The sequence below is a fragment of the Aplidium turbinatum genome, chromosome 11, assembly GCF_918807975.1.
Source record: "Aplidium turbinatum chromosome 11, kaAplTurb1.1, whole genome shotgun sequence".
Lineage (NCBI taxonomy): Eukaryota > Metazoa > Chordata > Ascidiacea > Aplousobranchia > Polyclinidae > Aplidium > Aplidium turbinatum.
The window spans coordinates 14,659,773-14,675,544 of NC_137482.1; the positions used below are offsets into that span (position 1 = coordinate 14,659,773).

The following is a 15,772-nucleotide window of genomic DNA, read 5'->3' on the forward strand; positions in this document are numbered from 1 at the left end:
TGCATAGCAGGCAGTAAAGACAAATCATCATCTCTGGCAACATGAGAACCTGGTTCAGGAGGCGATATTTGCTGCTTCTGAGAAAGTTACCCAAGCGAGACAAACGATTGGTTTAAAACCGTGAAACAGTAGGCTATACCAATGACTGAAGGAACAAGTGGCCTTGCACGGAATAAATTGGGCTGCTACCAAGACTAGGTAGATGCTAGTGGGGAAGACAATAAAGTAGCCTGCGATCATTTTGATTTTAATATTGAGATGTAAAACCAAAATAGACTACTGCAAATATACACAATGCAGCACGATAATAAAACCGAGTAAACACTTAAGTTTGAGCTTCGTTTTTGGCTACAAGAAACCGCATAAGAATCACTGTAGGGTTGCTCAAAAGTCATAGGCTACGAAGCCCTCTTAATATGTCGGAACAGTCATTTTGCACTAAATTAGGTGGCAAGAACGGCAAATGCGATATTACACTTCAAAGGAAGTATTAACAAACTTAGCTGCAATAATAGATTGTTATGGCTGAAGAAAAAGCCATCATATAAATTTCAGTATAGAAAACAGACTTCTTTAAAAAAATGTAACTTTGCACTTGATACAACGTTCTATAAAATGTTTAACAACTTGGCAATGGTGTAAAAATGAATAGCAAACACGTGTTTCTGTACTAACAATAAAAACTGAAGCAGCGATGGTGAAATTGGTAAGACTGAAGCAGCAAAACAACATTTGGCTTAATAAATTGCAGATAATATAATCTAGATTCTAGATGAAATAAGGCAGCTGTCGTTGCCTTATGTCAACACTTAATCATGCAGCTATGAACAAAAAATTTAAAAAAGTATGACAAGACAGTGGTACAGACCCTGCCCAGAGGCAGACTAAAACGACAAAATGACAAATAGCCTACTTTGAAAGTGAAAGAAGTTCAATGTATCTGAGTTGGTTGTTTTTTTGCACGGATTCTTCGAGGCACAGCAAGCTCTTCTGTTCTAGAAGATGCAACGGCATGCAATGCAGCAGGTGAAACCGCATAAGGATCGTAATCCTGATCAAACGATACTACGAGGGTTGGCTTTGCAAGTTCTATTTCTCGGATTGTGGGCTGAAAAGCAATTTTTAAAAATTAACTCGGAGTCGGGTATATTTTTGCTACCAATCATATCTGCACGGGAACAAAACATTTTAAGGGGACAAAACAAAAAAATTCCTAAATGTGCGCAATTTTATTGAAATTTGCTAAATATATATCAGCTATCGACCGAACCTAAGAATATATAATATACGGTATCATAATTGAAAATAGGGCCACTGCAAAACTGGTTACGGTGCCCTGGCCAACGTTCACTTTAGGTTGATTCTGCTTTTTATGCAATGGGTTACAAGCCTACTAAACTTTTGTAGAAAACTTCCTTTCACGTGCAAAAGAATTCCGCTCTGCGGTTTCAAGTATTTTTATGCAGGGTATGGGATGGAATGGAAGACGTTTTTTCCATCTTCCATCCTGAGATTTTCTTCCATTCCATCTGAGAAATCTTCCATTCCATCTTCCATACCATCTCAGAAATCTCTTCCATCTTCCATCTTCACATTTTGTGATCTCCGCGTTGAATATGCCACAAATAAACCTAAAAACCATAGGCTAAATTTAAGCTAAAATTTTAACAGCAGTATTTTCCTAAGGATTACGTACCGTTTTGTGTTAGAACTAGAAGCGTAGATTGATTCTATAAATACAGAAAGAAACAACACGTAGCAAAGGTAAAGAAACTGTAGTAATAGTCTACGTTGGAGAAGATAAAAAAGTAACGAAAATACTTGAGAAGCATCGCGGACAACTATTGGTGTAATAAAAGCACAAGTTAAAGTCATCATCATCGGATGATATGGTTGAAGCTAGCCTGCATGAGTTTCACAAACAAAAACACTAGTAGGCCTACTGTTGGGTGGAAGCCACAAAAAATTGCATTAGCTGCATTTCCTCTTGTTGGGAGAAGTGTGAATCGTTTATTGCTTTCTGAATGGTCAATTCTGCCTAACGACAGTCGGTTTGACAAATACGCGTCAGGCAACGTTCCCGTTGGTTTAATACGAACCGAAAATCGAGTTATTTCAGCAAGCAACGTAATATTTTGCATGTCTTGATAAAGCGTTAGAAAGTTAATGATGGAATTGGGATGGTATGATGGAAGATTTTCTTCCATCCAATCATCAAGACCTTCCATTCCTTTCCATCCTTGACATTTTCCATCTTCCATCCCAAAATCTGTCTTCCATTCCATTCCATCTTCCATTCCATTCCATCCCATCCCATTCCCTGTTTTTATGATGCTTTAAAAAAATATTAGTAGTAGAGCTGATATCAATTTTGTGTATAAAAGGGTTTCACTAATTCTTATGGCTAAAACAAACAAACATTCCTGCTTCATTAAAGAGTGAATGTAAGTTTTCAATCTTTGTAATGAAGAAAATTATCTTTCCGGTGGACATGGCGTAGTGGAAATTGTGACCAGTGTTTTTACAATTTTTGTTTTGGGCAAATGCATGAAAGTTCACAAAGAATTCTATATCTGAGGAAGCAACTATCCTATTATTAAGTTGATAGCCTGTAAACAATAAATGAACACATACAGTCTACGGTATTTTATCAGATTACGCTCATTCAGCAGCTACTCAAACGGCTCCATACAGCATAGGATCGGTAGCCTACTATAGCCTAAGATTTTATTGAGCTTGGTGCAACTGCATCATGTTGATTTGGGCATTTTCATGAAAGAATTACTGAGATCAAGATAATTTCATATTTTTTGGCTTCATAAAGCAACATAACACAGTCGTAAATATACAAAAGTGATAAGATTTTGTTATTTTTATCACTAAATAAAACAAATACCGCATGAAATTAAAGAGCCAAATGGAATTTCCACCATAGCCTACGTGATAAATGTGCACCTTGTAATTTTTATAATTCAAGTCATTTTATAGCTTTTTCTTTGCCACTATTTACCCAAATAATATTGATTTTTGGCAGATTTGTGTTTTTTTTGACAACAGGGGGCAGTTGCACCCCTGGCTCGTACGCCGATGCCAGCAATATTACTAATGGTTGAAAAATGAAGACCGATGCTGTTACCTTTGCATGTTTAGCTGCTTCCGATACACCCCAAACGTGTGCTCGATCGTGTTCATATCCTTGTTTCATGCGTTGTGGTTCTGCCAGTAGCTCCACTCTGCTAGTTGCTATGTAGGTGAGCGCTGATTGTGGGATGGACTCGTATGAATCGTACGCACCGACTGGCGGAGGCTTTTCATACTTTGGCTTTGACAGTTCGCACATCCTGCAAATGAACCAAACACGTTTAAAAAAATGCCAGCTCGAAAAAGAAATATTTACAGCAGTGGTTCCCAACCTTTTTTTGATGTATTCCTCCCTTTGCTTACGCTGGGGCGATATGTGCACAGATTGTATTACTAAGTATAAACACTTCATGATTACAGCTACGAAATTTGACTTCTGGAAAATCTTTAGTTTACAATTGAACAACAATTTGAAAGTTATCCAAAATTAAGGTTTTTAATGCAGTGCACACAAATCCCAAGTAACAACGTCACCTGGATCTGCTACAAACGAAAAAGTATACACGAAAATATTAACATTCAACAATAAACAATCATTCCAAATTCATAAAAATGATATAGAACATATCAATAAAAAACTGTGCCTGCCATCCGTACGTTCAATATCATCATACTTTTGAAGTACAAATACAGTATAGAATGTGATGAAATAGTTTTTAGAAAATACTTGAAACTATACTTCAAAATTGCCATGCTTTCCCGGTATTATCACACCCTTCCCTCGACTTCAACGCTTTGTTCTTTCTTGCGAGAAGCAACTATAAGTCACTATAGTAATATGTTCACATCGTGAACATGATATTATACCGAAATACAACACAATTCTTATGGATACGTTAAGACTTGAAAGTCGACTCTGCATTCACCTTTGGGTAGGAACAGCTTTCTTAGCTGCTTCATTTACTGCAGTGTAATCACTCCGTTCTGGCTTCCACTCGGGATGGGGTGGCCTCGGCTGCGATAAAGACAAAAGACGGGGTTTCTCCGGATAATTTAACACAGCAGCAGAAACTTGCCATACAGAGGTTGGCCGGTCGGGCACAAAATCTTTGTGGAATTCCTTGCTCTTCACAAGTTCCTCCAGCCGTGGTGTTAAAGCTGTCGACCATGATCATAACAAATATTAACTTTCTACAATTCAGCACTAATTCGTCATGATTTAATATGAGATGCTTGAATTAATTAGTTGTTTACAGGAACATGCGCATAACTTCATTCGATCAAATCCAGCTCAATGTCAGCTCTGGTGAGTAGTGACTTAATCAACCATTTCTTCTACTCGTCTCTCTCCATCGTGTAAGTACTAAGTAGGCTACAGTCTATCATTAAGGATATTTTACTCTGAAAAAAAAGAATATATGCAACTACCGACTGACGCAAGTTTAAATGGATTTTAAAAACAGAAAAATATTACAAATATAAAATTAATTTTCAGTTCGGGTCATTATACTAACTACTTCATGATTTGCTACAATACAAACTGCAGGAAAAGAGCGATGGTATAAAATCATCATCGGTGTTCTACAAATAGTTGTCGAGTCATCACACATCACATATCTTTTAAATTGTGTTTGTTAACAAGTTCTTAAGAAAATCATATGAAACAATAACTTTTCTGTAGATACAAAATCCGTGTCACCATACCAAATACAGTTGGCGGTTGTGGGGGAAGCTTGTCAACCCAATACACGGATCTTCTGTTCTCCACAAATCCTGAAGGAATTGGTTTGGGTTTTGCTAATGTTTCCAATCTTCCCACTGTTGAACATTAAACTGAGGTTTATGGTGAAAATGAAACGAAAGTAGATTGATTGTACTCTAGTTTGATTGAAACGCAAGTAGAGTAACAAGATCATGCCAATTCGTAAAATTTCTATTAACTTATAATATAACTCTCAAAAACACATTCAAAAATCCTGTAACCTTGGCAATGTGTTTCCTGATGTGCGATTCATAGATTGAAAATGTTTCTCACCTTGTAAAAAAAAAGTGATACGAATAGTTGAGACATTTTGTTTTCAAAAAGAAAAACATTTTAAGGTGGTGGAATTTTCATTAGTTAGCCAAGTCGTTTTCTGAGTATTCAGAAACAAAATTTCTTATTGCTTGTTGAAGTTACATTAGGCTATAACAAAATTACTCACCTGTTGAATCATGAATACTCATAATATCTTAAAGTATCTAAACTCCCAACAAAAAGTGAAACACACGAAGTTCTGTAAAGTTGTCATTTCAAAATTATTCAATTTCATTTAATGTTCAAAAATGTAAGTTTATAAAGTAGCCTACAATACTTGTTAATAGGCTACATCAATTTAACAAGTACAAAAATAATAATTAAAGCATATGTAGCTGATGCTATAAATATAAGGACTAACAAATCTCTCTTTCCAACACAATCATAAAATGTCTAGGCCTAATAGGCTTATTTTTTTATTAACAAATTGTATGATTTAAGCAGTGTTGTAAGTTGACGGCGTCAACTTTTTGTTGACGCTGAGGCTAGCGCCGTCAATTTATTTTTCAGTTGACGGAAGTGATAGCGCCGTCAACTATTTTGTCGATTTTAAGCGTCAAGCGCTAAGCGTCAATTTTTGTTTTCATGGAAAATCTCGTTTCACAATAAGAGTTTCACAATGTATTCTTGCCAGCGCGACTCATGCGAATTACCAGTTTTTGCGTTGGTTGGAATGGCTCCCTGGAATACATGCGGAAGAAGTTCTCCAAATGGTGATCACCCATAAGTGTAGCCAGGGCAGCGAAAGGGGCCATGGCTCTCCCCCAAATTTTCAATCGTAATCGTAAATCGCGCAAAATTTACGCGATTTACGTTTCTTTTAACTAATTTGTGGGAGCAATTCCAGAATGGCTTACTCTGTTGGGTTTTTGTGTAGCTGAGTTTTTGGTGTTCTCTAATTTTAACCGTAGTTTTTGCCCGTTCGTGTGTATAAGCTACCTTTAATAAGTTAATAGCTGTTTATCTGCTAATAAATTTCATACAAATATTAGCCTAACTTAAAAGTGTTTCCAGAAAGCGTTATAATCCATTATTTGAGTGTAATTTTTCAAAAATTTTCAAGGGGGGCATGCCCCCGCACCCCACTAGAATACGCGTGCCTTCGGCACGCTCTAACTCCCCACCAGCTTTATTGCTTCCCTTGCTCAACCCACCAGGATACGCCACTGCACATCAGGTGGCGATGGCTCAAATCAAACACTTTGTCGTTCTCTTCAATTCTTCAAATATTTGGCCCCCCCCGCCAAATTTTGTTTCTGGCTACGCCAATGTGATCACCCATGTATTGAGAACGAGGGATCAGAGACTGAAAGCGAAAAATCAATGAATGGCATCGCGGACGTTGAATATACTTTATTTCAAGATCTCTATGCCCCTGAAAAGAGCGATGTTGGTGCAGTGGACCTCGTTAAAAGATTTATACATGCTAAACTATCACAGCACGCTTGGAACAGTGATACCTTTTCGACTAAACGTTTTCAACTTGTTTTTGAAATACAACACACCAGTAACAACCAGCGCTGCTGTGGAACACTTGTTTTCACTTGGAAAGGACAATATGCGCAGGGGCGCCAGAAGCGGGGGAGGGGAGCAGGGGGAGCGGATGCCCCCTGCCCTCAAATTTCTGTGGATGGGGAGGGAAGAGGGGGCAATGGTGCCCTTTTAAGGTCATGTAAGCTACTGCACACTTTGCAATATAACAATTTATGCTATTCGCTTTTAGCCTAATTATAATGTTATATTTTTGCCTCAAAATAATATTCACGACACAAAATTCTCCATCACAGTAAGTTATATTACATCATTATAAAATACCATGATGTCCTTCCGTGCCATTGTTCTTTGTATAGCGGACACTTGTATCATTACTCGATAATGAGCTCGAATAGATGAGCATTATCGCTACCGTATATCTTATCTTAAAACTTAAAAACAAATTGGCCTTTCAGCAGCAAAAGTGCCCTTTTTTCATACTCCTGTCCCTCCATTCAAAAATCGCTCCGGCGCCCCTGAATATGCGTCCCAAACGCAGCAGATTGTCAGACAAACGTTTTGAAATGCTTGTTTTTCTGCAAGGAAATAACTAATTATAATAGCTGAGCAGCTAATTACAATACAGTCTTAAAAAACATAATAGCCTACCTGCTCTTTAATTATAGCTATTGTTAGCCGGAACTTGGTTGAAATATTTCCGTTTTATGAGACGCTGGCAAAAAATAGCGCTAGAAATTAGCGCTGACGCTGACGCCGTCAATTTCTTTAAAAGCTTACGCATTCCTTTACGCCGTAATGTTTTTAGGCAATTCGCGCTGACGCTGACGCCGTCAAATTATTTCAGTGACGCGTACAACACTGGATTTAAGTATGAATGATGCTTTCTACATCACAATTCCTCAATGGTTTGTAGGCTAGAGGGTAAATAATCTGAAACCAACAATATTTTCTTCCATCTTTCCATATCAATCCTATCATAACCTTTTATCACTGGATTATGGGGGCACACTTGGTCATGTGCCTACAAAAAAATGGAATTTCTCCTCAGTTTTTGCAAAATCTGCTTGCTCACTCCACTCAGTTATCACATTGAGCTAGCACTAGCCTAACCAATGACATACAAGCATGCACGTTCTGAGACAGTAGATGTAAGAAAGAGAGAGGAATAGTAAAGTTAGCTATGTAGCCTACCACACAAAATAAATTAAAAAGTAATTTAATTTTTGTTAAATAATTTCTGCATTCAGATGCATAAAGTCAGCAAACAAGTCAGATATTGTCCAAAGTTATCCAATTTTGGAGCTGTCACAACTTTTACTCAATTAAGGAATATGTAAAAAATATAGGCTATATGTTGAAAAGCAAGTCCCTCGCCTCCCTGGTAGGCATTTGTAAGTTTGGTGTGCCTGCTGAGCAGGCGCGGATTTATGGGGGGGGCCCAGGGGGCCCGGGCCCCCCCCCGAAATTTTGTGAAAAATTGTATGTTTCCGCATCAAATGGTTTGATATGCTTCTAAACAGCTGATATTAGTCCCTCGGCATCACAATTGATGAAAATGGTTGTTTTAATGTCTATTTTCTAGCATATCGTATATGTCGTAGTATCATTGTTCATATATCTGTTTAGCTTTTTCTTTCTTTTTAATTGATTTTCAAATTTTCTGGCCCCCCCCCCCCCCCGAAAAAAACTCTTAGATTCGCGCCTGCTGCTGAGTGTTTGGGTGTGTATAGACGCCTCCCGGAGCGGACGCCTTAATGATGAGTCCGGTAACAATTCCATTTTATATGGAAAATTGTAAACCTGCAAGGTGTAGTGGTAGGCTATCCAATATCCATCTTGAACTCTGAATGCGCAAATAGAAAAAAAAGCCGAAACGGTGTGCCACTGTTTGCATTTTTTTAATATATTATATATTTGACTTTTAGTTTTATTTGTTTTGTTTGTATTCTTATTATACACGCAGTTTACAAAATTTTAAGTGGGCCTAGTTACTAATTCAGTGGGAAAATTTTAATAAAAATTACCACATGTTCTTACGGCTCTATGGGTGAAACATCAAATTGTTTGTGTTAATAAGCTAGACAGAAAGAATGTCTCTAGTGTGAATACCCCGCCATATACTTATGTTACAGTTGCATCTAAAATAAAGTTACTCTCACCCTCTTTCTGTGACTTTTTCCCAGCAAAAAATAACTTTGTTGCCTGTCTGTTGTAGATTCTAGTTATGGTGCTATTTTATTTGCATTGTCTATATTTTGTACCGTATACTTTTCTCGCAACAGACAAAATAAAAGGTTTCTCTCTCTCTCTCTCTTTGCAACAGGCCAGGCCTGGACTTTTACAGTAGCCCAACGAATAGCAATAAATCTAACTACACGTTTCTATGACAACTTTATTTGAAACCGAAGTTGCCAGATATTTTTTGTATTTTCATCTCAATTGACGTTTGCAGCAACTTGCTAGAAATTGTAATTATTTTTGTAAAATTAGTTTTTAGCAGTTTTAAATAAAATCAAACAGCACACCACGCATAATTGGCAAAATTTTCTCGTGACTTCAAAACAAAACTAGTCCAAATCTGCAGATAATTTACGGAACTGGCATCTTTGTTTAAAACTCCAAGTGTTGGAATAAAAAAAGAATTTTCTGTAGGCTCTTATGCGATCCACTTCAAGTTTAATATCCGATTCGCCACATGGTATTTTCAGTTTCACAGGACATTATGGATTGGGAAAAATAAATTAAGGAAAAAAACGACTGCTAGAATTTGGCAAACTCAATCAGGTTGTGATAGCAAACACTTGTCCCAACTTGAATTTTTACTGGGCCCCAGTCGGGCTTGCTGGCTGGGTAATAGTCATTCAGAAAATAATCTGTTAATTTTTAACGAAAGATGTTAGTCAATTATGTTCTTTGACTAACATTTTCTATTTTACAATAGCCTAATAAAAAAAATTGTAACATAAAAATTAACAAAATGTTTAGGTACAAGCAAATTACAAATTTGGTTACCCTCAAATAGTTAATTTCAACACTTGTGTCCAGGGGGCAATTGCCTCCCCGAAATATTTTTATAGTGGCCTCGGCCTATGCATCGACTGACAGACTTTTAAGCTAGGCTATTGGACAATAGATATAGACAATAGATGTTCATTATTGATATAGCCTACTGTCAATGTCAGTTAGCCTACATTTTTTGTGTGTTTATACTAATGACAAAATTATCATTTTTGATTGGCAATTGACTATTTGATCGTATAGTTCAGTTCAGTAGTTCTTAAACTTTTTGAGACACGCCCCCCTTTTACAATTCTAACAAAATTCGCGCCCCACCTTGTATCAAAATCAAAAGACATTATTTAGAACAGCAATTCGTTTCCAGGTAAGTTGCATTAATGCGAAGGATGTAGCCTAACTGTTTTTTGGATACCAAATATTTAATTTGAGAATTAGTAGCAAATAATGCACATCTCAGATCGGCTTCGCAGTCAAGTTTGTTTCTAGATTTTGTCTTTATGTTCACGAGAGTAGAAAAACCATTTTCACACAACAAGTGGATGAAAATGGAAGAAGTGTGCGTAACTGCGTATAGCCACACAGTGGCTCCGAGAGGGGGGGAAGTCGGGCTACTTTCCCCCCTAGCATAACATTGTAAAGGAAAAACGAGTAGTTTTTTGTTTTGTCACTTTTGAGGGGGGCCCATTTTTACTACTAAAATAAAAATTTATCAACTTAAAAATATTTGAATGAAATGCGTAGTTACAAGTATTTTTCGATCATTTTAGATGCTACTTTAGATGTTTCTTGTCAAGAACAAACCATTCTTGTATTGAGTCCGGCTATGTTAAACTGCTTCAACGCGTGAAATCTGTTCCTGTTAAGCCTGCTGATCTCTGTATCACTGAACGTTTTATTTTGTTCTAACTTGAAAACTAGTGCTGCTTTGGCTAAGCGTGTATTATGTTTGCTTGACCAACTGTACCTTCACATGAAAAACTGCGTTTGCCAGGCATATGATAATGGATCCAACATATTTGGAAAAGTGCCCAAGCAAGATTGAAGGAAGTAAACCCTTCTTGCCTATTTTCTGCTTAAGGATGTCATTGCCTAAATGCACTAGAGTTGAAGTTCATGGTGTGCAGTATTGTCCAAATATTATATCAGCTTTAAGTAACGTAGTCTAATTGATCGACTATATAAGCTTATGTCATTTTCAATTGCAGCCAAGCCAGATAGGAAAATCTAAAGAAAGTTATCCCATTTCCAAGCAGCCTACCTGAGCAGTTTCAAACCTGTGCTTCTCTGTATTATGTAGATCACAGTCCTAAGCGAGATTCACTCTACTAACCTATTTATGCAGAGATAAAGAGCTGAGCAATGTTTTTCGGCCCCAGAGGAGGCCCACACGACGACGACAAATGGACAATAAGCTGATGGATTTAATGGAGTTAAAGGAAGATGTAATCGAAGTTACAGAAAGCTGGAAAGAGTTGACTACTCGCAAGCTTAAGTTGTTATGGGAACTATGAATTAAAAAAAATATTTTATTTTTTTGGGAACGGAACGCTCCAACAACTCCGCTTCACCAGCTCAATCTTACAAACGAAATTTATTCTACTGTACGCTATGTTGCAAAGGATTCGCTAACTGTTGGTAGTTTATTCACAAATGTATCAACAAACTCAAAGATATCGATAAGTTTGAAGTCCTATGGAAATATCATTGTATGTCTGATGTGTAGTTGCAAGCATGTGGAACAAATTTAAACAAGTTGTACAACAATGACATTTTGGATGAGTTTGTAGGCTACTTTTGAAAGAAAGCTACCTAGCAAACTTGAGCTGCAAACCGGAACGCATCTCCTCAGGCTCATGATATCTGCTCCAGAAAATCATTGATTGCAACTTTCGAAACACTTTTTCAAATAATTTTGTTGCTCTGAAAATTTGTTACATAAACCAGTACCTCCAACGGTTGCCAGTTGAAAACGTGGTTTTAGCACACAGAAACTCGTAAGAATTGTTTAAGCTCCACCACGACTCAAAACCGAGTGAACAGTTTATGCATGTTGTGCATCAAATTAGACCTTTCAAAATCTTTATTATTTGATGCTGTGATCCGTAACTTTGCATTGCAAAAGGTTCGGAATGGATTGAATGCTTTTTGAGCTATTTTCATTGCCCGCACTGTGTCTGTGTGTTTACAACTCTTCCTCTATCTACTGTACAGTAAGTTATACTAAAATTACCACCTATAACAATTTCGATTCACAACACGACTGAAGCCAACGCAGATGCAGTGACGCAGACTTGTCAAAGGAGGAGATGTTATCATCGACCCAAAAGCTATTCTTCCCGGATTCCACACAACAAACAGACAAGAATTCATCAGCAAATACGCCCACACTGCCCAAACACCAGAGAGTTTGCACAACAGGGGCGGATCCAGAGGGGGGGGATTGGGGCGATCGCCCCCCCTAAGTAACTTTATTCTTCATTTATATGCATACGATTTAGAAAACAACATATTGAAAGCAATGCTGATAAGTCTTTCACCATGTTCAAAGATTAGGGTAGGTTATAGTAATAACATAGAATAAGACTATTATTTCGTCACAGTCTAATTATACCGAACGAAATTTCTAAAATTTAAAAAGCTTCTACATAAACTTTTTGCCGGCACTGTAGAGCAGGGGTCCGCAAATAATGGGTCGCGACCCAAAGTTGGGTCGCGAGACCATCCACTGTGCTGGGTGGCAAAACAGTTTAAACTTACTATCAATATAACTTGTTTGGCAAAAACAAATACAATCATATACTCTGTGATGTGATAAGTTTCACACAATTTTGTAGCCTACAAGAAAATTTGTACTTTCAATGGCAGTAGCCTAGTCCCCGCTTATTAAACCTGCGCTTAATAGGTCCACCCGCTTATTAATCCCAGTTTGGTCCATTCCAAAATTACTGAAAGTATAGAAGTGGCAGAGAATGGTCCCTCGCTAAATAAGCCCAAAATTTCCCGGTCCGGCCTTACTACGCGGAGACGACTGTAATGAAATTGGTATTAAATGAGCAAAATTATATGCTTCCGAAACGTTTGGGTCTCGAAGAGTTAAAATTTAAAAGTATTGTTTTTTGGGTCGCGCCAACAAGTATTTGCGGACCCCTGCTGTAGAGCATAGTCACTATGTTGATAAATCCCTTAGCGTAGATAAGTTGGTTGACAGAGCAAGTTATTGGTAACTTTGGCGGTCAGACGTGGAACTAAAACCATTGGAATTCTACCTTGAAATTGCATCTAGAAACAGCAAAGTTCAATTTTTTTCAATGAGACTTTAGCATCTTGACACCTAACATCATTGCTGCCACGAAATTGCTCAAGTATCGACCCGATAGCATTGACAAAATTCATTTGCAGTGCCTACAACGGCTTGTTACGTCATATAGTGTGGAATCAGTGGAATCTGCTCTATGTTCAGAGATCCAACTATGGGAGGAGAAGTGGGCAAATATAACTGTTCCGGCGACCGCTGCAGTCTTACCGATGACTGCGGAAGAACTAGAAGCTTTACAGCAGTGTGATGAAGATGTGTACACAATCGTACACTCTCTTTTAAAAATACTGTTAACCTTGCCAGTCAGCGTAGCATCAGCCGAAAGAAGCTTTTCATCTCTTCGGTCGTTGAAAACCTGGCTGAGGAACAACATCGGCGAGGAAAGACTGAATGGATTGGCCTTACTATACCAGCATCGGGACATTTTAATTGACACAGACTCCGTGATAAATCGATTTGCCGCAAACTTGACTTTGTGTTGTAGTCAAAGGTACGACACCTGTTAGTATTACCCGTACCGGCAAAGTAGCTTTTTCATTTTTGTTTTATTTGTGAAGTCCACAGAAATAGTTGTTTTGTTGTTTCTGTTATTGTTAGTTTCTTTCTTTGTCTGGTGCAGCGGCCGTGCATGACACGTTTTAAGAAGGACTATATCCTTTGGTCGTCATTTAACTATGTTTAACTGCCATTTTATAATTTTAATGTACAAATTGTAGTGTTTCGCTGGTCCAAAATAAAAATTTACAATCAAAAGTTACCCTATAGTGGCGATTCTACCGGGGGTGGAGCATGACCCAGTGTTTTGACCTGGCCCCCACTTTTGTTGCTCATTATGTTGAATATATGCATAACCTTTTCTCATTGCTCTTTCTAACAATTCAAAACTTGTCAGAGGAATAAAACCTCGAAGTTATACAATAAGTCTATAACAACCTCAATGTCTGTATCAATATTATGCTGTGACATTGGGAAGACAGAATTACCTGTTATTATCTTTCCATGGTCAATTTTTAAATTGTCGTGAAACAATCAAGAGTGAAACCTTCAGTCTCAACTATAAATGCGGCTAGGTCGTTCAGGCTTCAACTTGACATGGCAAGGGCACATCAGCTCTTCATCCCTCCTTTTGTTAAACAACGGCATTGTTGAGGGTTTTTTAAGTTATAGAATTTCTCATAATTTGTGTTCGAAATGCTCTCAGAACGCACCAAATTCAACCTAAATTTTCTAGGGGAGACCCACCGTCGTTGTTTGTGCCGGGCTGATCACTTGCCTGAATGTCAATGACATCGCCCCTCCTAACGTTAATACCTGGATCCGCCCCTGTTGCACAAACTACGGCATTCTTTGGACATGATGCATTTTTCTTGGAAGTGTCTTTATTTGGGGATAGAGAATCGTTTTGGTACGGGACCTAAATTATCCTCTTAACGGCCATGGCCAAAGGCACCATGTATGAGATGTGCATGTGAACATCATATAACTTCACTGCGATTCTTTCAAGAGAAAATATTGAGCAACAATGGCAATTTTGCTGCAAGTGTAGTCAAGTGATTTTTGTTGATTTTCATATTGAAAGAAGTTTTTTCTTATAAATATATACGCTGTTTAAAATCGAAACTTTAAAGGAATTCAATTTCACGATGAGGAAAGTAGCCAAGTTCGGCTTAAGACACATGATGCAAGGCATGATACAAATTCGTTACTTGTATTTTTGCTGAAAAATGTTTTTTTAGGGCCCACTTTTAGTATTGTTTCCCGACCAATCATGATTTCTCTCGGAGGCCCTGTAGCCACAGCACCCACACTCTTGTAAATGTGCACACATTTAATAATAATAATAATAATCGTGTTTTTATTTGCGCCCATTGCAATGACATACAGTACACTGCAATCACACATGCGATACAACAGACGACAGGAAGCAGCAAAGTGACATATAGTCTTCGAGTCAGCTGCTCCCCATATTTTTGGCTTGCCATTAAGTGTCTTTTCCAAGACACAGCCGCGTGCTCTGGAACGGTGTCGAATCCACGTCCTTTCGAACGTCGCGCAAACGTTCTTCGCCCAGAACTCAGTTAGTGGCAGTTAGTAGCATGGATAGCATCATAGTCTTTGAAGCGATTAGTATTCTATGATGACACTGTGAACGACGATGATGATGATGACAATGATGATTTTTTTCAAGATGACACTGTGAACGCGTTGGTCTCAAACCTTCGTTGCTCAGATTTTAAAAACATTTGACGCATTGTGGTACAACTTGGTCATTTACTATGGCATCTATAAAGCCAAACTTCAGATAATTTTAGTCATACTTTCTCTTTTTTACTCACTCATTTTATGTCAATAGAACTGATTATTTAAGAATAAACCTAATTAAATAAATTCTAAAATTAAAAAAAAAATGTTTACGCATGGTAGGCTACTATTGGAGTTGGGGATACTGCTGTAGCCTACTTCTAGCCTCTGTCACTTGTTGGTCAGTCGTTGCCGTTATTATTACAACTGAAACTCGAGGCTGCTGTGTCAGAAAACTTTTGTGTTACGAGAGTTAAGGTGTCGCGCAAACATTTAGCAACGTCTAAAACATCACAAAAAATGGGAGACGTGACAACAACACGCTCCACAAACACTGTGCCACTGTAACACAAAGTTTCAACTTCAACAATCGACTGTCCAGCGTAGTTGTGAAGACATGTTTACATTGTTTAGTCATAATTCATGGAGAGTTTTTCAATTTCTTGCGCCCCCTTGTGAGTCTCACACGCCACCCAGTTAAGAAC

General features: G+C 37.9%; 1 protein-coding gene across 1 annotated transcript; it reads right to left on the minus strand.

Moving 5' to 3' along the window:
- Positions 1-213: 213 nt before the first annotated feature.
- On the minus strand, positions 214-8,988 carry LOC145779918 (sperm microtubule associated protein 2-like). Its single transcript, XM_082591590.1, has 6 exons — positions 8,812-8,988; positions 5,286-5,357; positions 4,786-4,899; positions 4,008-4,239; positions 3,137-3,341; positions 214-1,108 (listed from the first exon to the last, which is right to left on the minus strand). Exons 2-6 carry the CDS (start codon positions 5,305-5,307, stop codon positions 932-934), a joined length of 750 nt encoding a protein of 249 aa, XP_082447716.1. The 5' UTR covers positions 5,308-5,357; positions 8,812-8,988; the 3' UTR covers positions 214-931.
- Positions 8,989-15,772: the final 6,784 nt, after the last annotated feature.

Excerpts from the sequence above, each read along its gene's own strand:
- LOC145779918 (XM_082591590.1), bottom strand. The coding sequence starts at position 5,307 with ATGAGTATTCATGATTCAACAG. Across the intron at positions 4,900-5,285 it reads GAGTATTCATGATTCAACAG|TGGGAAGATTGGAAACATTA; the intron begins GTGAGTAATTTT and ends AATGTTCAACAG. Across the intron at positions 1,109-3,136 it reads AAGCAGCTAAACATGCAAAG|CCCACAATCCGAGAAATAGA; the intron begins GTAACAGCATCG and ends ATTGCTTTTCAG.